The sequence below is a fragment of the Phacochoerus africanus genome, chromosome 15, assembly GCF_016906955.1.
Source record: "Phacochoerus africanus isolate WHEZ1 chromosome 15, ROS_Pafr_v1, whole genome shotgun sequence".
NCBI classification, from domain to species: domain Eukaryota; kingdom Metazoa; phylum Chordata; class Mammalia; order Artiodactyla; family Suidae; genus Phacochoerus; species Phacochoerus africanus.
Genome location: NC_062558.1, coordinates 106,074,519 through 106,099,396, shown reverse-complemented (window position 1 = coordinate 106,099,396; position 24,878 = coordinate 106,074,519). Strand labels below are relative to the sequence as shown.

The following is a 24,878-nucleotide window of genomic DNA, read 5'->3' as shown; positions in this document are numbered from 1 at the left end:
CTTCTAAAATTGACATTAGATTCACGACCCTCATGTCTGTATGAGTGTATGGGGAACTCTGATAATAGTTTCAGGCCGTCTACTTCCATTTACTTGACTATATTTAAATTTCTGCAGGGTTTTTAATGTTCAAGGTCAAGTGCATATGGATTTTTAAAATCAACGCATTTTTAAGTGGGATGGCCTGTTGCTGTCAGCAGCAGTTTCATGGTGAGTGTTGGACAAGTCATCACAGTGCAGGCTGGACACGCATGCAGAACAAGCTTATTTCTCCCTTTGTGGACAAAATTCTGTCAGACGTGCTAGGGAGCATGTGGATAGCTGACACCACCTCCCGACTCAGGTCTCATGGGGAATCAGGTGAAGATTCAAAACCAAATCCTCTGATACTTGCTGGGTTGAACAGCCTGTCAACTATACAGAAAGAAAGAGCTTCAGGCTGTCACTTTTCAGGCAGGTTCCTAGGGCACCCCTGACACTCCTGAGAGGTGGGTCATGGAATTTAGGGCAGAGCAAATACTCTTGAAATGTCCTGACCAAAAAGTAAAGAGCTCAGTTTAAGCTCCTGGTCAGTGGTTCTCAACTCCACAGAATCATATAATTACCAGGGGAAACCCTGAAAAAATATTCATGTTGTGCCCTACCCTAGTGATTCTGACTCAGAGGGTCTGGGATGGGACCTGGACACTGATTCTAACGTATTAACCAAGGTTAGGACCATCGTAGTGAACACAGCCAAGTCTGAGATACCAGAAGCATCAGTGAGTGGGGCTACTCAATCCACAGACACTGAAAAGAACAGAATTATTTTTGTTCCTTTAAAAGTTTAATCTAAATTTTAGAGCTTTCCAGATTTTGAGAAGCTAAGAGCGTGAGTTGCCTGTTTTACAATCCTAATTAAACCACTTACTAGCTAAGTGACTCTGGGCAAGGCACAGAACCTCCTTAAGACTCTATTTTCATAGCAATGCAAGGGGTTAATATCAGAGCAATATCAGAAAAGCAGTCGAGATGACTGCATGAAATCAAGGATGTAAGTTGCTTAGCCCAATGTCTAGCACATGTAAAATATTAGCTCACATGGTTTACAATGATGAAGAAAATAAAAATACTCTAGCCATGTATCAATTAAAGGGATGTTCTAGGCTGGGTATTTATTTATAGGTCCAAGTTTTAAAGAATTGTGAAGAATGGAATGTAAGAGTTATAGAAACAGTTTCTCCATGAAATTCAGGTGAAGGAAGCAGGGCTATTTATCCAGGAAAGGAAGAAACCCAGAGGACACATGATGCTGGCTTCAGACGCAAGATCAGGTCCAGGGTGGGCAGCCAAATATATTTATTTATGGAACAGAAATCTAAACTTAAAGAGGGGGAACTGTGGATGGAGAGCCCAAAAATTTGGATGAAAAAAAAAATGCTTTTATTAACCACTGAGAGAAATTTAGCATTTCCTTCAATTATGAATAAAGGCAACAAAACTCAAAAGTACAAGCAGGACCTGTGGTCTTATCATCAATAGAAATCACAGGTATTTCCATATATTATAATCATGGAAGAAACCCTAAAATAGTACTTTTTTTTTTGTCTTTTGTCTTTTTAGGGCCACACCCAAGGCATATGGAGATTCCCAGGCTAGGGGTCTAATTGGAGCTGTAGCCACTGGCCTATGCCACAGCCACAGCAACGTGGGATCTGAGCCATGTCTGGGACCTACACCACAGCTCACAGCAACACTGGATCCTTAACCCACTGAGAGAGGCCAGGGATCGAACCTGCAACCTCATGGTTACTAGTCGGGTTCGTTACCAATGAGCCACGACGGGAACTCCCTAAAATAGTACTTATAATTAGGGTGACCAAATCTAAGGGGCCCTCCCAGAACGTGGGACTTAAGTTCTAAAACTGGGAAAACCCCAGGCAAATCACTCCCTACTAAAGTTCATTACTACTTTGAAATTATGGTAGTTATCACATCCCTAGATGTCATTATGTAGTGGGCTGATAAAGAAGCACCCTGTTATAGCCCCCTTTCAAAAATATCTTAGTAAGAGTTCCCTTCATGGCGCAGTGGTTGACGAATCCGACTAGGAACCATGAGGTTGTAGGTTTGATCCCTGGCCTTGCTCAGTGGGTTAAGGATCTGGCGTTGCAGTGAGCTGTGGTGCGGGTTGCAGACGCGGCTCAGATCCCGCGTTGCTATGGCTCTGGCGTAGGCCAGCGGCTACAGCTCCGATTAGACCCCTAGCCTGGGAACCTCCATATGCTGCCAGAGTGGTCCAAGAAATGCCAAAAATATATCTTTGTATTCCTTTTCTAATATTTCATTGCTGGTATACAGAAATGCAACTGACTTCTGAATGTTAATCTTATATCCTGCTACTTTGCTGAATTTATTGATCAGTTCAAGTAGTTTTGGGGTTGAGTCCTTAGGGTTTTCTATGTATAGTATCATGTCATCTGCATACAGTGACAGTTTGATCTCTTCTCTTCCTATATGGATGCCTTTTATTTCTTTGTTTGTCTAATTGCTGTGGCTAGGACTTCCAAAATGATGTTGAAGAGCAGTGGTGAGAGTGGGCATCCCTGTCTTGTTCCAGATTTGAGGGAGAAGGCTTTCAGTTTTTCCCCATTGAGTATTATATTTGCTGTGGGTTTATCATAAATGACTTTGATTATATTCAGGAATGTTCCCTCTATACCCACTTTGGCGAGGGTCTTGATCATGAATGGATGTTGGACTTTGTCCAATGCTTTTTCTGCGTCTATTGAGATGATCATATGATTTTTGACTTTTTTTTGTTAATGTGGTGTATGATTTGCGTATGTTGAACCATCCTTGTGAACCACTCTTGGGCATCTATCCGGACAAAACTCTACTTAAAAGAGACGTGCACCCGCATGTTCATTGCAGCACTATTCACAATAGCCAAGACATGGAAACAACCCAAATGTCCATCGACAGATGATTGGATTCGGAAGATGTGGTATATATACACAAGGAATACTACTCAGCCATAAAAAAGAATGACATAATGCCATTTGCAGCAACATCAATGGAGCTAGAGAATCTCATACTGAGTGAAATGAGCCAGAAAGACAAAGACAAATACCATATGATATCACTCATAACTGGAATCTAATATCCAGCACAAATGAACATCTCCTTAGAAAAGAAAATCATGGACTTGGAGAAGAGACTTGTGGCTGCCTGATGGGAGGGGGAGGGAGTGGGAGGGATCGGGAGCTTGGGCTTATCAGACACAACTTAGAATAGATTTACAAGGAGATCCTGCTGAATAGCATTGAGAACTTTGTCTAGATACTCATGTTGCAACAGAAGAAAGGGTGGGGGAAAAAATGTAATTGTAATGTATACATGTAAGGATAACCTGACCCCCTTGCTGTACAGTGGGAAAAAAAAAAAAAAAAAGACACATGCAAAAAAAAAAAAAAGAAATGCCAAAAAGACAAAAAAAAACCAAAAAAAAAACTTAGTAAATGTATGTCCACATAACCTGTGTCTGTTATAATCCTTTGGCTTTTTTGTTTGTTCGTTTTTTGTTTTTTATTTTTGTTTTTGTCTTTTCAGGGCTGCACATGTGGCATGTGGGAGTTCCCAGGCTAGGGGCTGAACCAGAGCTGCAGCTGCCAGCCTACGCCACAGCCACAGCAATGTGGGATCCAAGCCGCATCTTCGACCTACACCACAGCCCACAGCAATGCCGGATCCCCAACTCACTGAGCAAGGCCAGGGATTGAACCCCTGTCCTCATGGATACTAGTCAGGTTTGTTAACCACTGAGCCATGTCGGGAACTCCTATAATCCTTTGTATTTTATTTGATGCATTTAAAACCTGTTCTTCTCAGCCCAAAGGCATCACCAAATTGCCAAAAGGGCCCATGGCATAAAAGGTTAAGAGGGAAGAAACTAAAGAGAATTGGCCAGAAAATGGAGAAAACCAGATTTAAGTTCCCTTAGGCTTTGCTACCTAAAAGCAATGATGAGCTATGTGGTAGAAGAGAATAGAAGTGTGTATCTCCAAAGGACACAACTAGATAACCAGTTAAAGGAGCTATTTTCCCAATCTCGAGTCTCTGTTTTGTAATTCTATGTACAGTAGGAATCTCCCTAATTTCTCCACTCCTGATGACATGTCTATATATGTATTTTGTTATTTACACTGTTGCAGAGTTCATCCTGTCAGCTATCAATTCCAGTGTTAGGTCTACTAGTTTCTAATAACTACAAATGCTTCCTCTAAGAATCATAATTTGACAGAACTTAATATATTGTGAATGGACACGACAGAAATTTTGTTTTTAAAAGATCAGCTTTTAAGAATTGATGAAAAGAAACTTTAACTCTTACCGGATACCACTGGGCTTCTGACAGACACTGGCGCCCATCTTGCCTGATCACCACTGTTGACAGCCGTCCCATGACTCTCCTGCAAGGCAGTGAGAGACCATTTCTCTTCTGATCAATGTAACTCCAAGCTCCCAGCCCAATGTGACCAGAAGGCAGAGTTCTCACAATGGCCCTGGTCCCGGTATACACCGATTTCTTAACTTCTCTGTCGTTTTTACAAAATCTCCTCACTAACCAAGTGGACCGCTCCTTTTTGCTTTTGAGAAAATCTTCTTCTACATCTTCACAATTATCAGGGAAGTCCTCAAAATGGCTCAGAAAGGTCTTGGCAGGTGGATTGTCAGTAAAATCCTCCCCGCAAAAGCTGTCCCTTGAACATAGCACATTGGCCTTTGGGAAAGAGGCTTCAAAGCACAAGGATTTGTCATTCAAAGGGTCACAAGGATCATACTGCAGCTGCCTATTCTTATTATCACAGTTATTTGCCAATTCCATCAGTTTACAAGTATACGCCAAGTAATTTTTCTCTGGCTCCCCACCAACACCAGGCAGTACACAGTTTCCACAATCATCCAAGACCAAGTTATCTGACAGGGGACAGAAAGTGTCTGGCATTCTTCTGTCCACTTCATAACGAAAGTGAATCACTGTCGGGTTGCTGTCAGGGTGTGCCTGGCCCATCTCTATGATGGCTGATTGAGTTCCTAATGGACCCATGCCCATGGGAGGTCTGTCCATTTCCAGTTGAATTCCAGGGAACACCTTTCTTTCCAGTGGAGAAGGGATTCCAGTTTCTAAACACAGGCCTTCCTCTGTGATAGACTCGCATGTTTCATAAAACTGGCTCTGAGGAAGGCCACGCTGATGGTTTTTCAATATGTTGTTGCAGTTAATATTAAGGTTTTTCACAGAATCTGGCATGCTTCTCTCCCAGCACTTTTCATTACTGTTCTCATCACTCATTATTGTCTCCTTTGCTGCTGAGAGATTCGTGTGCAAGTTGCTTCCAGAAGATTCTTCTGTAAGTGTGTTCAGTTGTGAGATGGTATGAGAAGTCTCTCCACACTGCCTGATGGGAAGGGACTTTGGAAAATTGATGTCTGAGCCCTTTTCACTACTTTCATCTACAGCCAACTGAGCAGATACCACTTTTCTCTGAGTCACAGGTAAGAGAACAGAAGCTGCCATTTCTTCAGAAGTCATCTTGATCAATGAGCAAGTTTTAACTATTGCTTTGTTTCTCCTCCCTTGTGATCATGTCAAGATGTTAATAAAACCACTGATTATTAAAATAATCTCAGATATACAAGTACTCTGAGAAAAAAAGTGACAATTCCTTTCATTTAGGCACATTAAGAGCCAAATAAATTTCCCAAGTCATTACTTCCTACCATGTCCAATGTTTTTCTAGATCAAGGTTTTAAGGTGGTAGATCAATTTTCTTTCTTTGGTTATTTGAAGCAATTCTTTTGAAGACTTTTATTAGGCAGTGCATTCTGTAACTTCTGATCCATCACTGGCTTACAATGATTTAAAAATCTAGTCTGAATGTTTCCTGTAAGAAAAAGAGATAATGTCAAAGTTTGTGGCACTAAGTGAATTCTTTAAAATGAACTCATAATTCTAAGCTAATGCAAAAAAATTAACCCATTTTAAGCAAGGAGTTTTGCAATCAGAAGTTTGTTTTAGGCATTTACTTTTCTTGTTCAATATTTCAGAACTTCTGTCTCCAACTAAAATGGAGTAACGGAGACCAGATTTATCCCCCTGCCTTCAATAACTGAAAAATAAGATCAGAAAAAAAAATTAATTAATGGTTTTCAGATACCGAACAAGAGGCAACACAAAATAGTGATCCCTGAAAGAAGAAAAAAATAAAGCAAATAAGGTGAGCTCTATAAATGCCCTGGCTTACAGTTTGAGAGTTTTTAGGCTACCAGGGAGGGAGGAGAAACTCAAGTGAAACTCAACACCAGGTCTAATTTAAGAGAAGGAGTTGAGAGTTTAATGGGGCCAAGGAAGTGAGAGAAAGAAGACACATGAAACGAGATGAGCAAATATAAGCATGACCGTAGGTGTCTCATAAGAAATAATGCAAGCTCAAAGAGAATGGAATGAATCTTTAAGGTACTGAAAAAAACATATACAACCAACATAGAATTTTATGCCTAGCAAAAATATCTTTGGAAAAAGAAAATGAAATAAAGACTCTTTAGACATACAAAAGCTGAAAAGAATTAATTACTAGAAAACTTAACATATAAGAAATGGTTTAAAAAAAAAGCCCATCAGGCACAAGGAAAATGATACCAGGTGGAAATCTGGATCTATACATAGAAATAAAGAGTATGAGAAATGTTAAACATGTGGGTAAATACAATTTTTTTCTTACTTTTTAAAGAACATTAGATAATTGACCATTTAAGGCAAAAATAATAACAATATATTATGCAGTTACTAACAAATGAAGAAATAAAATACATGACAATAATAGCACAAGTGGAGTTCCCATGGTGGCGCAGTGGTTAACGAATCCGACTAGGAATCATGAGGTTGAGGGTTCAGTCCCTGGCCTTGCTCAGTGGGTTAATGATCCAGCATTGCCATGAGCTGTAGCGTAGGTTGCAGATGCGGCTCAGATCCTGCATTGCTGTGGCTCTGGCGTAGGCCGGTGGCTACAGCTCCGATTGGACCCCTAGCCTGGGAACCTCCATATGCCATGGGAGCGGCCCAGGAAATAGCAAAAAAAGACAAAATAATAATAATAATAATAATAATAATAGCACAAGCGTTGAGAGGGGGGAAATTAAAAGTATATTGTTATAAGGTTATTTTCTACATGAACTGGGATAAAATTACTTAAAGATAGGCTGTTATAAGCTAAAAATGTATAGTAAAGCCCCAATGCAAATACTTTAAGAAAAAATACAGGAAGTCCAAATATTACAATCTTTAAACATTTTTCAAATAATAAAAAAGGCAGAATAAAGGAAAGGATGAACAAAGAACAGATGTGACAGATGGGAGACAAATGGTAGATTTAAAATTTTCAAAAAAGTATCTTTGGGCAGTGTTTCCAACTTTTCCCCCATAAAATATATACATTTTAATTCCCTATTTTATTTGAATAAATTATTCAGTTGAATGTATGCAGACATAAATATTTTCGATTTGTGAAAGGCATTATGTTAAAAAATAATCTAGCCTATTTTATTCTCCAAATTACTGAACCCTGCTCTATGGTGGGAACTGTGTAACAAGCTAGAGAGCCAGGATCAGCTTGTGAGTCTATTGAGAGAGACAGAGAACTGAACAGATTTCAATCCAATGTTTCAAGTTGTAAAGGACATACAAGGCACTCTGGGCACTTAGCCTCATCACCAGTTCCTTTAGGTAAAGCTGTTCTTCCCAAGGCAAATGATGAGCATTCAGTCTCTTCTGTCAACACCAGATTCACCTTATCTTTGTTCTTTGCCATACAGATGTCCCCTCTTCTCTTTGCTTCCCCCTTTTCCACTTTTCCCTTCTCTTACATATATGCCCCCTCAAGCAAGCAGTCACAAACTTTCACAACTACCCTGCTCCCAGCACATGCAGATCCTCACAACTACCCTGAAGGATCCAAGGACACTCTCTCCATCAGATACTTCACAGGGAACAATCCAGCCCACCCAGAGCATCAATGTCCTGGTTCAACCTCTTAACCCCTTCTACCTTTAGTGTCTTCCTTCCAATTTGGTTTATTTTTTCTTTTCCTTGGAAAATGCCTCTCTTATTTTCATAGACATATGCTCAGTGTAAAACAATTCAAACAATGCAGAAAAACACACAATTTTTTTTTACCTTAACACAAATTCCACCACCCAGAGATAACCACAATGAATACTATGAGGACTCTCCTTCCAGAATGTTCTCTATGTAGTAACATACAGAGATATAAGTATATAATTACACAAATGCCAGATAATACTGTACATGCTGTTTTCATACCCACTTTTGAAAATTCAAAATTGAACAACTTTTCATGTCAGGAACTATACTTGGTAACTGTGATGGTTTACGGCACTAACGTGTTTCAGTATCTTTGCACTATTTTTTTTGAGTAATTTTTCAGGCCAAAGCCTTCAGATGAACAGTTCATTTGTCTTTTCTCATCCATGAGGAAGGTAATTCAAGGGAGGTGCTGCTTAAGTCCTACTCTAAGCACTTTGCAATTATTACCTCATGTAATTCTCACTCAACCCTAAAGATAGTGTGATGGTTTTAAAATTTATCCACAAATTCTTTGGTATTCCTCCCTTCAAAAGGTAGAGACTTGGAGTTCCCTGGTGGCGTACCAGTTAAGGATTTGGTATTGTCATTGCCGTAGCTTGGGCATAGCCAAAAAAAAGTTAGAGCCTAACTACCCTCTCCTTGAATGTGGGCTGTACTTAGAGAATGTGATGGAAGTAACATATTCTGAGAATAGGTCATAAAAACCATTCAGATTTCTTGTCTGCTATTCCTCTCTTGCTTTCTCTGGAGGAAAATCAGCTACCATGTCATGAGGAGAGTTCCCTGTGGCAGGAACTGAAGCCTCCTGACAACAGCTACTTGAGGGAACCATCTTGGAAAGTGCTCCCCCAAGCTCAGTCAAGGCTCCACACGACAGCGGCCTCAGTCAACATCTTGACTGTAACCTCAGAAGCCACCCTGAGACAGAAGTACCCAGCTGAGCCCTTGCCAAATTCTTGACCCATAGAAACTGTGAGATAACACATGCTCACTAATTTTGAGGCACTAGGTTTTGCGAATCATTTGTTGCACAGCAACAGATGACTAATACAGGTAAGTTCTATCATTACCCACATTTGACAGATTAAAAACCAAGCATAGAAAAGTTAAGTTACTTGCCAAAGATCACACAGCTGTAAAATGGTGAAGTCAGGATTCCAATCCAATCCAATCTCTGCTCTTCACCATAGTTCTGCTGCTTTCTTTGCTATCTAGTGTGAAACCCCACAAGTTTGGATTTCTGATGTACCCTAGCGACAGAGATTTATGGCCTCTGGGAGAATCCTCTCTTATTTGTATCTGTCTCTGGAAGGCTGAGGTTTCTGCTTTGCCTCTAGGTTAATCAGGTCTGAGCAACATCACAGGTAGCTGACTGCCTGGAGCACTGATCTAGCTCCATCTCAGGTCATTCCTTAATCTGACTAATCTTTTTTGAGTGCAAAATTAAATGAGACAGGGATCCGCCCTGATTTCCTTAAAAGCTAACACATCATCAGTTAAGGTATAGTGCAAACAAGGAGATGATCCAGGTTAACACAGAGGAAAAGCATCTAAATCTGATGATGGAGACAGGTGGGGGTGATTGCAGGGAGGGTCTCCTGGAGAAGATGATGACCATAGCTGAGGTCTGAAAGACAAGGAGTTAGCTAGAAAAGAGGTGGGGTGAACTTTTCACAGAAGAGCAAATGTGGACTCGTCTAGAGAGAAATAGTAAGACATTGGTGCCTGGCACTTGAAGCAAATATTTTAAACATTTTGGGGTTTTCAGCCTCAGGGTAGGGGAATATCAGTCACAAACAATCTGTTGATAAGTTTCCACAGGATAAATCAGGGGGCTGGCAAACTACCCATGAGGCCAAAATCTGGTCTGCTATCGTTTTTGTAAAAAAATGTTTACAGGAACACAGTCATGACCATTCGTTTCTGTACTGCCCATGGCTGCTTTCATGTTATAATGGTAGAGTTGAGAAATTGTGATGGAGACTATATGATCTCAAAGCCAGAAATACTTACTGTCTAGCCCTTTAGAGAAAAAGTTTGCCAAACCACTCGCTAAATAAATGAGTTAAAATAATGCCTGTTTAGAGCCAGAAAACTAAGTGGGAGGCTTATTAGCCATCTTCATATATTTGAAGAAACTGAGATGAGGCAACAGGCTTGTTTTATAGTTTCAAAAGGTGAGATTAGGGCCAAGACAAATAAATTACTGGGTAAACATGCTTTGGCTTAGTCTGATAAATAATTCCTTAACATACATACATACATACATACATACATTTATTTTCTTTCTTGGCTGCCCCTGCAGCATATGGAAGTTTCCAGGCCAGGGCTCGATTCCAAGCTGGAGCTGTGACCTGCACCACAGCAGCAGCAATGCTGAATCCTTAACTGGCACCAGGCAGGGGATCAAACCAGTGCCTCCACAAGACAAGCTGGATCATTAACTCACCATGCCATTGCAGGAACTCCAATAATTCCCTAACTTTTAGAGTTTTTCTACAAAGGACAAGCTATCTTGGATGCCAGTCTTCTCCTGATTGTTGTAGAGGGATTTAAACAGAGAGGCCTAGTGTTCAGCAAAGTAGGTAATAATAGAGGGAATGAATGATTGCCTAGAATGTTTAATCATAAAAACAATGGCTAATACTCGTTGAGAATGTACTGTGTTTCAGATATGTTCTAAGCACAGTGTACATGTTTTCTCACTTCATCTTCATGATAAAATTAACAGGATGGCAGAAACTGCTAATTGCTCCCCTCAATCTCATTTTCCTCAATAATAGAACATCTGGATTTTGGCCAAGCAAATGGCCGTCCCCTTATCAGCCTCCTTAACAGCTAGATGTAGCAATGAGACTACGAATGTGTAGTAATTAGATATAAGCAGAATGGTTTGCTACATATGGAAAGTGTCTTTGAAGGGAAAGGGTATGCTTTCTCTTCTCCCTCTTTCTCCTTTTTGCTGGCTGCAGGGAAGGCATGATAGCTGGAGCTGAAGCAGCCATACTGGACTGAGAGGAGAACATGAGAAAAGATGCCTCGCACAGCAAAGAACCAAGATAGAAGCCTCTGTGCCTGCTTCCTGGGGAGAGAAAAACAAAATTCTATTTTAAGTTACCACTATTTTAGGTTTTTTGTCACTGGCATCCAAATCTTTTCCCAAAAAGTTTAGGGCTATTGTCATCCTCATTTTATGGATGAGGGTCAGAGTATCTAAGAGTACAGAGATGTGATATAACAAGGAAGCTATACAGAAAATTCCTGCATCGGAGGGAAAGTTACAGTCTCTAATTCCTACTATGTTTCCAACATTACGCTCTTTAACCAGGTGGAATCTTTTGCATCATAAAGAATAATAAAATTTAAAAAATACTAAATATGAGCATACTGTCTTTTCCAACTGTAGGTATTGGAAGGAGGTGGGGCTTAACAACAACAAAAACTGATCAGACAATTGTCAATGATTTATTAAGCCCTTGTTATGTTCCACAGAGTTCAGAAGGCAAGATGGCCATGGATCAGAATATCAGTAAATCTCTGAATGAGGGAGATTTAAACTGGAACTTTGCAAAGAGGTAGCAATTATTTTTATCCATATTTGGATAGAAGGAACAGTATAAAGAAATATGAAGAAGAAAACACAATGCACAACCATGAATTCAACTGAAGCTCGTAGGAAAACACGTCATCTAATCAAAGAAAGTGAAAATTTCTCAGTGATACACCCTCATGGAAAAGAAATACGAGGGTAACTGTCAAAGCTGGTAACAGAATTTAATAGTTCTATGTGCCTATTAACTTAAAGGATTTCATAGCATCCCTTCGAGTATCATGGATATGACAAATAACATGCTAGTTATTTTCTTATGCATGCTCTTCTCTCTAAAGTCCACTCTGCAAAGAGATTAAAGAAAATATTTAGTCTGCACAACCCTTTCCTCCCTTTCTGCCTACCACAGGCACATGGAGTACACGATTGTATGCACATACCCACACCAAACACTCTACACGATACGAGTCAGTCTTCACTTTTTCTCCTCCACTGAATGTTCCACTCCCTCCCGACCTTTTTTCTCTGAACTATTATGATGGAAATTGCATAACTCACAAAGAAAAAAATTTTTTAAATTCCCAAAAGACACTGGTGTACCAATCTAGTTCCTTTTCCCAGACCCCAAAGACTTAATTAAACCTTTGTGACTTCTACTCTCTTTATCAGAAAAGTTTCAGAGTCTGATGCTAGACTTGTGACCCAGAAAATCTAGTGATACCTTAATCTTTATATTCTGTGTATATGAGATATCAGGAATTTCCTGATGAGTAAATATTTTTGAACTATACCTTGATAAGGCTGCCAGTACAGTACTTTGGAGGATCTCAAAAAAATTTATTCAAACAGGTTAATTCTTGATTGTAAAACTCACAAGGAAAGGAAATCCTCACTGCAAACATAGTCTCTAATCAGCCTGCCAATCACCCCTTCTCTCCCTATTGCTCTTCCAGAAATATGAGGATATAGACATTAGCAGAATGTAATTTTAAGCCAAGAGTGGAGGTGAGCAGGATTAAGGTGCTGACATGCACAGGATGCATTCACACAATGATTCATATTTTTGATTCAATGAGAAGGAAGGAGAGCAGGCAGTAGAAGATGACATCAGATCCTCCATAGTTTAGTTCCAGTTGATTTTTTCCAACTTCACCTCTAATCAATACCCCAAGGAAAAGACATCCTGTCGCACTGGTCTTTTTGCCATTTATGGAACCGGCCTAGAACTTACTACCTCTTGCATTCCCCTTCCCATTGTCTTCTAACTCTACTAAGACTCCATCACCCAGGTTAAACAGCATCTCCCCTCTGCAGTCCTCCCTGATGCACACCTTTTAGCATTAATTGCTCACATCTGTGTTTCCTGTAGTTCTTCCTACATTTTACCACCATAGCATATCACCACTCACTGCACTGCTGCTATTGATAGTGTAAGACCCCTGAGTGGATTGAGAGCTTCTGAAGAACAAAGACCTTGTATCTTCAAACGCAAGGAGTTTTATAGAGACCCTGCACCCCACATTCCTGGCATATACCTAGGCATATATCTTGGACTCAAAAGGCATTTGACTTTTTCCTTCCTTTTCATGGATATTTCAGTTCAAACCTTGCCCATTAGGACCAGGATTACCTAAGAGCTTCCAGCCTTCCAAGCTCTAACCTTCTCCTCTTTCAATCCATCCCATACAGTTTTCTGAAAAATCTTCCCCAAACACTATTCTCACGACATGACTCCTTTCACCCCATATCACTTGGGAAGGAACAGAGTGCCACATTGTTTAGTGTAGTAAATCCAAATCTGACCCTAATCCTCAAGAATATCATCAATTTCTTTTTAAAAAAAAATCATACTACATAGCACAAGGAACTATATCCAATCTCTAGAGAATAGAAGATGGAAGTTAGTATGAGAAAAAGAATGTATGTATATGACAGGGTCACTATGCTGTACAATAGGAACAGCACAACACTGTAAATCAACTATGTTTTAATTTTTTAAAAAAATCTGTAAAAAATCCTGCAGGGACTTTATTGGGATTCATCTTAATCACTATGTCATTTTGGAGAGGAATAACATGCTAACCATATCGAGGCTTATTAATCCAAACACATGATGTACCTAGCCACTATAGTGCCCCCCCAATATGTATGAATATATGTATGCATGTGTACACACACATCTCTATATAAGTATTAAAGTTATATAAGTCATGTTTCCTTTTATTCATAGTTTGTGGCAATATTTTAATCACAAATGAGTTTTGTCTGATGATTTTTCTGCATTTATTGAGGTAACTGCATCATTTTCTCCCCTAATAAGTTAACTCATAAACTATATTGATTGATTTTCAAGTATTGAAAAGAATTTTACGAATTCATGAAAAATGTAAAAAACCTAGAGTAACCAAAGCAACAAAGGGAGAACAAATTGGAGGACTTACATAATCTATCTATCTCAAAGCTATGGTACTCTTGATGGTGTGTTATCAACATAAGGATAGAAATGTAGATCAATGGAGTAGAGTCTAAAAATAGAACAACACATTTAGTCCATTGGCTTTCCAACAAGTTTTATGTAAAGGTAGTTCAATGGGGAAAGGATAATCAATAAATGGTGCTGGATTCAACTAGAAAAGTAACGAACATCAACCCCTAAATCATACCGCACACAGTAAGTAATTCAAAATGTATTACACAAGTAAACATAAAAGCTATAAGTATAAAACACTTAGAAGAAATCTTTAAAAGTTGTAGTAGAAAGCTTTATGATCTTCGGATAAAAAAAAAAAAAATTTTTCTTAGAATGCAAAAAGCACTAACCATACAAGAAAAATAAGGTAAAACAAACTTAATCAAAATTGAAAACTTCCACTTTTCAAAAAAAAAAATGCCATTAAGAAACAAATAAGCAAGCTATAGATTGGGAGAAAATAGCCACAATACTTTACCTGAAAATAAATTCTAATATCCAGAATATATATTTTAAACCTCTTATAACTCAATAATAAGCATAAAACACAATTTTTTAAATGGGAAAAAGACTTGAACAGACACACAACCAGAAAATAATCAAGTGAACAGTCTGTTAACAAATTGTGACAGATCAACATCATTTCTGTATGGAAAAAAACCAACTTTGATCCCTTCTTCATATCACATACAAAAGTTATTAACTCAGTGGATCACAGTCCTAAATGTAAATGTTAAAATTATAAAGCTTCTAAAAGAAAACATAGGAGAAAATCTTTACAACTACTGGAGTAAGCAGAAATTTCTTAGACTGAACATAAAAACACAACCACGAAAGAAAAGCAATTGATAAAGTGAAGTGTACCACAATTAACAACATCTGTTCTTCAAAAGGCGAGTCATAGCATGGTAGAAAACACTTTTTAATATAAATATCTAGCAGGGGATCTGTATCCAGAATACATAAAGAACTCCTACAACTCAATAAGAAGACAAGCCAAGTTTTAAAAGTGGACAAAATTTTGAATAAGCTCTTTTCAAAAGAAGAAGTACAAACACGTGAAAAGATGTTCAACATCATTAGTCATCAGGGAAATACCAACTAAAATCCCAATGAGATAACACGTTATGCCCATTAGAATGGCTGAAATTAAACTAACTGGCCATGCCAAGGTTGGTAAGAATATGAAGCAACTGGAATGTAAAATGGGAATGTAAAATGGTACAATCATTTTGGAAAATGGTTTGGCGTTTTTATGAAGTTAAATATACATTTACCATATGACACCCATATTCTACTCATAGAAGAAAAATAAAAGCATACATTCACAGACTTATATGCAAATGTTTACAGAAGCTTTATAACAGCCCCAAACTATTTGTCTATTAACAGATAAACAATCTGAGGTCTCATCATACAATAGAACGGAGATCAGTAATTTCTTTGAAGAAATGATCTTGTGATGATTTAACAAACATAATCTCAATAATTTGGGATTCAAAACATGAATCCCCAAAGCATTAGGTTGTATGAAAGAAGCCAGACAGTGACTGATTTCATCTATTTGGACTTCTAGACCACTGCTGTTCAATATAGTAGCCACTAGCCGTATGTAACTATTTAAGTATAAGTAAAAACAATTTAAATCAAGTAGAATTAAAATTTCAGTTCCTCAGCTCTATTATCCACATATCAAGTGTCACACATGGCTGGTGGGAACTATATTAGATAGCACAGATAGAACATTTCCATCAAGGCACAAAGTTCTATAGAACAGTGCTATTATAAAATATGCAAAATTATGATATGCAGGAGAAGCAGATCATTTGTTGCTGGGCTGGGGGCGGGGCAGGAAGAAGTGGAAAGACTATAAAATGGCATAAAGGCATTTTCTTTCTGAGAATGATGGAAATGCTCTCTATCTTGACTGGGATGATGGCTACACAGGTATATCTCATTCAACTATATATTTTACCCCATATCAGCTTTCAAGTGGACTATAGGATGCATTATTTCATTCCCACTTCCACTCTCAGTCAGGCACCTCTGAGCACTGAACAACCTACTCCACTGTACAATATGATGCTGAGAGAGCACAAGGATAGTGGAAACATTCAATCTGAGTCTGGATTCTAGCTCTATTTAACCTTGGTAGGGCTTAGCTTCTATAGTTGTAAAATGGGGTGAAATAATAGTTTCCCATGTAACACATAATAATCCTATGAAGTAGAAATCCCTCAAAAATAGTACCTTTATACTTAACAGTATAAAAATCTCTCCGGAATCTTCACATATAACTTCTTAATGTAGGACCATGTGTATTTCTTTTAAATCACTTCCCAGGACTATAATAATAGAGGCTCATGGAGTTCCTGTCATGGCCCAGTGGTTAACGAACCCACATGACGACACGGGTTCGATCCCTGGCCTCGCTCAGTGGGTTAAGAATCATAGCATTGCCATGAGCTGTGGTGTAGGTCACAGATGCAGTTCGGATCTGGTGTTGCTGTGGCTTTGGTGTAGCCTGGTAGCTGCAGTTCTGATTTTACCCCTGGCATGGGAACTTCCATATGCAGCAGGTGCAGCCTTAAACAGCAAGAAAAAAATAATAATAACGGACACTTAATAAATATGTACTCACTTACTGCTTTGTGTAGAATATTATTTGTATGTCAGTATGTGATGATTTTCCTTATCTCATCAAGTGCATGCAACTAAATGATTTTTAAGTTGTACAAATTTACTGGGTGCTCAGCACATGTGTAAGCACATGACTTCACAGGAAGTGAAAGGCACAATCTCCCCCTACAAGGAAATCATTTGTTATTACGGAGCTATAAAGGAGAAACTTAGGATATGAGCTATTATCATAAAATACTGAAGCGTATAATACAGCCAGCTAAAAAGTGGGCGAATCAGTCAATAGTGTGGACTAACTGTGCAACAGATCAAAAATGAAAATAGAGATGGCAGAAATCAGCAAGAACTGAAGCCATGTGTGAAGAGTTTCTACAGAATATCATAGTCTTTAAAAGAGGACTCTGCCCTGGGAAGGAGAGAGGGAGAGGGAGTCTTGTCTTGGAGATGGGATGGAAGGCCGTGGGTTGGCTGGCACATGGGGCTACTCTGGCCTCACTAAGGCTAATTGCAGAAGAAACCTTCCTAGACAGGGGTTGGAAAGTTCTCATACCAGGTCAACACAACACATTTTAGGGAATCATGCAATGAAGAGGAGGCAAAAAGTGGATGCTTCCCAGAGCTGATGCCTTGAAGGCCTTGTATTACCCATCCAATGCATCAAAAATACAACAGACCTCTCCAAGCAGCCAATTGCCACCATTTAGTTGGGATACCTAGAGCTCATGTTACAAACAATTTTTATCTAATTGGCAATTAGGCAACATCAACATACCCCTTCACTAAACGTTTTTTTTTTTTTTTTCCCAAACTGGTATTCTACAAGTCATTCAATTAACGTAATTGCCTTTCCAACGAATTAAAAATACATGTGATGAAAACTAACTCACTCTGAAGGAGATAAACATAACAGAACCCCTCTACTACCCTAACACATTCTCATATTACAGCCCCTCAGTAAGACAATCCTGATTCAATCAAAATAAGATACAATTCCGCTCCTGCTGACTCTTCTCTTCATGGCTGTGCTTCCTGCTCTGCCTCCTTGCTGGGTGCCCTGCATTTGATACCTAGCCTACATTTCATCACCACACCAAGTGAAACATTTTCCAGACTAAATAAGTCTCCAGTTTCATAGAAGTTTTCTCACAAAACCCCAGCAGATGGAAAGCATTTTAAATCATACACTTAATGACTAAGATGGCTATTTTCATTTTTATATTTATATTATATTACCACCAGCACCGATAACGGTTTTCAGAGGTCCTCTGGTCAACAAGCTTCAAAATTATTCCTGTTCCTCATGGATTCCCACCAATGAGAGCAAGTTCTGGGTGGAGGCCCAAGCCAACAACTGACTCAAATAGTTGATATCATTCTAACAGTGCTTGTTTTCAGTAGAGTTAAAAATGCAAATAGAACACCTCATTAAAACTCAAAGTTCACTTTAGCTCTGCCTCTGACCTACCACTGAGAAGTCATCATCCAAAAGGGAGAAGCAACATTATTCATACTTTTACCTGATTGAGGGGGAAAAAAAAAAAAAAGATGAAACGAACAAGTTTTCAGAGTTATGCTACTGTTGTGGGTTTTTGTTTTTTTTTTTTTTGGTCTTTTTGTCCTTTTTTAGGGCTGCACCCGTGGCCTATGGAGGTTCCCAGGTTAGGGGTCTAATCGGAGCTGTAGCCACCAGCCTATGCTACAGCCACAGCCACGCCATATCCGAGCCACATCTGCGACCTATACTACAGCTAAAGGCCAGATCCTTAACCCACTGAGCAAGACCAGGGATAGAACCTGCAACCTCATGGTTCCTAGTTGGATTTGTTTCTGCTGTGCCACCATGGGAACTCCTGCTGTTGTTTTTTAAATTTGTTTAATCTATAGGCTGATACCTTGGCACTTCTGTTATTTTTCAGGGCAGTGTAACCCAAATTACAGACATGTTTGCTGAGTCCACAATCTGAAGCAAGCAGGGCTGCTCTGACCTGTACTACCAGCCCTCCGGCCATTCCTGAGCCTTTGACATGGGGGTGGGGGATACCCAAGGAGGCCAAGGGACGTGCAGGTGGGGGCAAGGAGCCGTGATACAGCCAATCTCACATCTGGATGGTATGGGGTCCTCAGCAGATCAACTGTGTCACAGGTAATACTATACTTGGTAAGGTGGAGTTCATTTTTGTTATCATATGTCATTATTTAAAACATCAGTTGTGATTTTTATGATGAATGCCAGGGATCTTTTAAAATGGCAAGTTTTGACAAGAACGTTGTGCAACATTCCATACTGTTTAACAAATAACACATTATATCCTTCTGATTATAAAGGTAATACACATTTATTGCAGAAAATTTGGAAAGTCTAATAAGTATGAGGTAGAAAAGATCAGATCATTAGGTAAGTACTAATTCTGTAATAACTTCTTTTCAGTTTTTTCCCCCATGAACATAGATCTTTTATGGAACTGAAATTATACTGTTTATACTATTTTGATTCTGTTTCTCATTTAATATTACATTGTCTAAAAGAATAACTTTGGGACATAATGAAATCTATATAAACAGCCATCTCTTTCCCAACGTTCCAAATCTAATTGCAAAAAGGAGAAAATCACGGAAAATCATAGGCTGTGCTTCACTGAAATCATGCATCACCTCACCTGTTTGATATATTTGTAAACACTGCCCTATTCTTGGAATACAACAACTTCCAGATTGCTCGATCTTTCTACCAAGGGCTGGTCAACCAAAAAGTGTGATTCATTCATTCACTTAGTCAACAAATATTTTCTGAACACCTACTATGTGCCAGATCCTATGCGAGGTACTGAGTACAGATGGTCCATAAAACCACTGGATCGAACTGAAACTTATCAAAGGGATATTTACCATGTTTAAGAGATATTTTATGCTTTTAAACTAAGCCAAACAGAGCCAGGTCTGAGATGATCTGACAAAGCTGGCCTCTCCAATCTACCAATTTGACATCCACTGCAGCCAGGGTGCTCTGGTCTCCTGTTCCCCGAACCTGCTTATTCACCCTCTTCTGTGTTCTTCTCATCACTTCCAAGACTCCCTATGTAGCTTCCTTTCCACAGAGTCACATTCTCTTCAGGAACTTTTCTGAACAGTGACCACAAGCCTCACTCTCAAACTATTGCTGCACCAACCTTCTAGAATCATCCATCCATTCTTAACATCCCTTGTTCCCTAGCGGGGGGGGAGGGGGGGGGAAGAGATGAGCATCTGGTACAGACATCAGAGTCTCATTTTCTGTTTTATTTCCCACAGCTACACACTACACGCATCCCTATTAACCACCTAACCATTCCGCTCAGGAAGTTCTCCACATCAATCCATCACTGAAAAGATCCTTTTTTGTCTTCTTTTTCGGCCACCCCTTGGCACATGGAGTTCCCAGGCCAGGGATCAGACCCCAGCCACAGTTGCGACCTACGTCACAGCTGCAGCAATGCCAGATCCTTTAGCCCACTGTGCCAGGCTGGGGATTGAACGTGCAGTCCTGACACCGCAGAGATGTTGCCCATCCCCTTGCACCACAGTGGGAACTCCTGAAAATACCTGCCAGGAAAAACATTCTACCCTCTCAATTGCTGCAGGCCATACACATTTTTTTTCTTCGTATCCTGAATGATATTCTCAGTTGCCTTCCTGCAGTAGGAGCACAGCTAAAGAGAAAGCACTTTTGAAATAGTAAAGTTTGATTCACTTTAGCCATAACTCCTTAAGAAAACATAACTACCTGGGTCACTTCACCACTCCATGCCACATCAAGACCTCAGATCTTCCACACAGAGCACCAATCTAAGCGCCACGTGTATAATCTTAGTCTTCACAGCAACTTCGGGGAGGTACATGTTACAAACACAATGTCCAATTCAGAGATAAGAAAACTGAGGTACTGAGGTTAGAGATTAAGCAAATTGCCCAGAGTCATTAAGCTAGTGGCTGGTGAAGCAGATATTCAAATCCATGCAGCTTCTTCCCCCAGAGGAATGTTTTTCTGCCCTGGCTAATATTCCTCCTCACCTGTTCTTCCCGTGAGGCTGAAAACAGTGATTCTCATCAGCATCAGAATCACGCGAGAGACTTAGTAAAAACACACTTGCTTGGGTGCTAGTCAAGAGAAAGAGATTCTGGTTCAGGAAGAAGGAGGAGATCTGCATTTTAACAGGCATGTCCTCCTCCTCCCCATACCAGGCAATTCTAGGGCCAGCGGTCTTCCAACCACACTGAGAGAAACACTGTGGGGACTAACCCATCAGGTAGAAAGGCTTTTGGAAAATGGCATTCATTCCTCATTACTCACGATCTATCAAGGCTTTTTAAAAAGTTGCAGGAGTTATGGGTACATAGGAACAGAGTGTCAGCTTGGCATGATGAAAAAGTTCCTGAGACAGATGGTGCTGGTGGCTGCACAACAGCATGGACATATTTAATGCCACGGAACTGTACACCTAAAAATGGCTGGAAAGGTAAAGGTCATGGTACGTGTATTCTACCACACACACAAATGACAGGATGCCCAACTCTCCGCTATCTTATAGAAGGTGTTTCTGACATCCTCTCCATGTGGGAAGAGGTGAGGTTCACTCCGAAGGGATCTCTTGGGAAAGGGATAACTGAGAGACAAAAGATAGGAAAAAATGGCCCTCGGGGAGGTGGGGGAGGGCTGTCCCCAGGTTTGGGCTGGCTGTGCCCACTCAAAGTCGGGGCAACAGGGGGTCTGGTGAGAGTTCCCAGCACACCTGAGCACACCCCATGCCCTGCCTGCCCATGGTTTATCCCTGACATACTTATGAGTGTACATGGACAGAGTAGAAAGGGAAGAGGGGTGTTCACGTTGGGGAAAACGTCTGCTTCGGGGCGCCAGCACCAGCTTCACCCTGGGACTCTTGGCAAGTTACCCCACCCCCCTCAGGTGGCACCTGGCCCATTCCTTCTCACTTTTCAGATTTCAGCTCAGATGTCATCTCCTCAGAAAAGTTTCCCCTACTCTAAAGCAGCCCCTTCTCCTTCCCACTCACCACTTTCTGTAATATTACCCTGCCTGTCTTCTGAGCGCTCACCATCACTGGAAATTCTGTTTACCACTTATTGGATACAAGTTACTTGTTGACATCGCCTAACTAGACCCAGAACTTCCTGACTGGGAATGTGCTGGTTTTGTTCACCATGGTCCCTTGCTGGAGACATAACTGGAACTTAATATATATTTGTAGAATAAATAAGTGAGTCAGCCTTATTTGTTTCATTGCGTATAATCAGTTCCTTCTACCTCCCAAGGTGATTTGTAGGAAAGGGCAAATGAGATCAAGTCAGCCAAAGTGCTTTAAAATGAAAGACTCCACACACAAGGTAGGGTTATCGTGTATAGGACGGGGGCGGGAAGCAGTTCCTCCACGACCCTGGCACACTGAGTCTCCCTCCTCTCTTCTCTACTCCTCCTAGACAGAGATTTGTCTGGAATCTAAAAATGATGATGCTCTACCCTGCAGACCAGCTATACATGATGCAACCATACACAATACAAACAAGGTGAGGCCTCTCAATGAGTTTCCTCACCAGTGAGGCTCAAAGAACAAGATGCTACTTAGGACGTCGGTGATCTTCCAGAAAGGCAAACCTAGAAGAACCACAGAGATCCTGCCTGCCCTAAGCCAGTCAGGTTTAAGAAGCATGAACTGAGTATCTGCCATATTCCAGGTCCTGGACTCAGCCCCATGGACAGAGAGGTGACAGAGACTATCCCGGTGGAGTGGGAGATAGATACTGAGTTGAAAACTCAAAGTCAGTAAGAGGAATCTGGAATGGGGGGAGTAGAGAAGGCTTTGCAGAGTGACTGACACCTAAAGTGAATTTAAAGAACAGAGGGAAGAGGAATGGGGAAGAGTGGACAGTCTGATGTGAGGCAAAGAATGGAAAGACTCTGTGTTGTGTTTAGGGAGCTCCAACTAGTGAAAGCACTGGGTATTGAATGCTGGAGTGTCTGGTGTGTCAGGTGACAAGTTGGGGCAGAGGGGCTGGGAGATGTATCCACAGAAGTGGGTGGCGGCCGCTCCCCCACATGGAGTAGATCAGAGCCATTCCAGACACTTGCCCCTGGAAGCCTTGTGATGAGCCCCGTCACTGGTCCAGCAGCCCAGAGGGCCAGTCTGGCTTGACTGGGAGTAGAAAAAGGTGAAACACAAATGGTCAACCAAACTTCACTGTGCTACAAGCAAGGAGGACTTGAGTTGGGCAGGGCCAGGCTTGGGGAACTGGAGAGAGATTCCAAGGGAAATTTCTTCCCAGCCAGAGGTGTCACATGTGCTGGAGGACATCGGCTGCCAATGTCATTGATTTGGAGTTGGCTGCGAAGCCCTGCTCCAGGCGTCTCACCCTAGGATGATGCAGTTTCCTAAGAGCCTAGGAGAGTTTCATACCTGCTGAGTCAGTGCTGAACAGAGGGAAGTGGAGAAAGAACTACTGTTGAAACTCTGTATTTGAGCCCAAGTAGAATCTCCTCTGAGCCTGAGTGAGGGCAAGAGAAATGAAGAAAAGGAAAATTAGAGCCCTGGTATTTTGCATAAAATACATATGCCCCAAATCTGCTCACAAGACATGCTATGATTTAAAGCATTAAAGGCAGGAAAACCAGAGAGGGAGAGGGAGAAGGAAAGGGAGAGAGGAAGTTGGGGGCGGGTGGGGTGGGGGAGAATGGTTGACTTGGGATAAAGCAGGTATAGAAAAGGGTTCCCCTTCCTTTCCTTTCATAGCTGTCCTTATACTTAAGAAATCCCATGTACTCAAGAAAAAAGGGGAACAATGTACAGTGCCTCAGTGGGCATATATTTTCAGAGGCTCCCAGTGAGGATTTAGAACTCTGTATATTCATATCAACATTTGTAAAAAGAAAAATGTTCTCCACCCCACCCCCACCGCAATCAATCAGTCAACACTGGCTTGGACCTGGGGGTAGAGGTGAAAGGCCCCACCTTATTAGCACAGACTCACCTTTCCCCTTTTTCCCCCACTACTTCTAGCTCCTCCAGCTTAAGGCAGAGAGGATTCTGGCAAAGTTGAATAAACAGTGGCTGAGCCTGACACAGAAATTCCCTGCCCTAAGGTCAATAGCATATTTGAAGTTGATACCTTGGCGGTGGGGGTGGAGGGGGGCCTAGGGCACCAAGGGGCAGTAAACAATACCTTAATCATCCATCTGTGTTTCCACCCTGCAAAACCCAAAGAAGTAAGTCTCTCTTACCTACTTCTGCATCCCCACAACAAATGTCTCCTTCCTCTAAGCCACCATAGAGGATGGCAACTTTAAGAAGTAGCATTTTCTGCCTGCCTTCTTCCTTATGCGCTTCTCACTGCCCCTGATAGCCTGCCAACTTGCCTAGCCTACCATTACCAACAGACCCCAGTTTCTGGGGAGCAGTCTTCTACACACTGCAAGCAATGAATACCTGCGAGAGGGACCGATACAAAAACTGGAAACAAAGAATATTCCAACAACAAAATATTCAATAAAACATATTAATTCATACCCAGGAAAAACAGGGGGTTTTTTTGGTTTGTTTTTATGACTTAGATTGAGACACATTTACCTAGAAAGAGCTCCAGGCTATGCTGCTTCATTTTTTTAAGGTAAAAATAAAGAGCAAACATGTTGGGAACTCACTTACATAAAACAAAACAAAACCACACACACAAAAACAAAAGTATATCTTTATGTGTGTGTGTATGTACAAGTATTTAAATGCATAGAAAAACGTTTGTAAGCGCACCCGCCCGACTAGGAACAGTGATCACTTCTGAAAAAGAAAATGTAGAAGTGGATAGGGATTAATGGGGGCTTTTACTTTATCTTCAATGTTTACATTTTTTACAACCAAGAATGTGTTCACATATGACTTGCATCATTAAAAATAAATCAAAAATACAATTTTTTAAAATCTGAAATTACTATATGAGATTTCATTCGGTAAAAGTTTGCTTTAACGCATTAAAGTGCCCGTGGAAGGCAGTAGAACTAGTTCCCACTTGGGCAAGGGTTTGTTTATCCTGCT

The 24,878-nt window shown here is 40.5% G+C and overlaps 1 protein-coding gene across 1 annotated transcript in view; it reads right to left on the bottom strand.

Annotated features, from left to right (window-relative positions):
• The window catches only part of PLCE1 (phospholipase C epsilon 1), a 349,119-nt gene that overhangs the window by 307,554 nt on the left and 16,687 nt on the right, over window positions 1-24,878 (bottom strand). Inside the window, 1 exon segment of the mRNA XM_047759463.1 lies at window positions 4,373-5,927. Within this exon segment, the coding sequence (XP_047615419.1) occupies window positions 4,373-5,575 (1,203 nt within the window). The 5' untranslated portion in view covers window positions 5,576-5,927.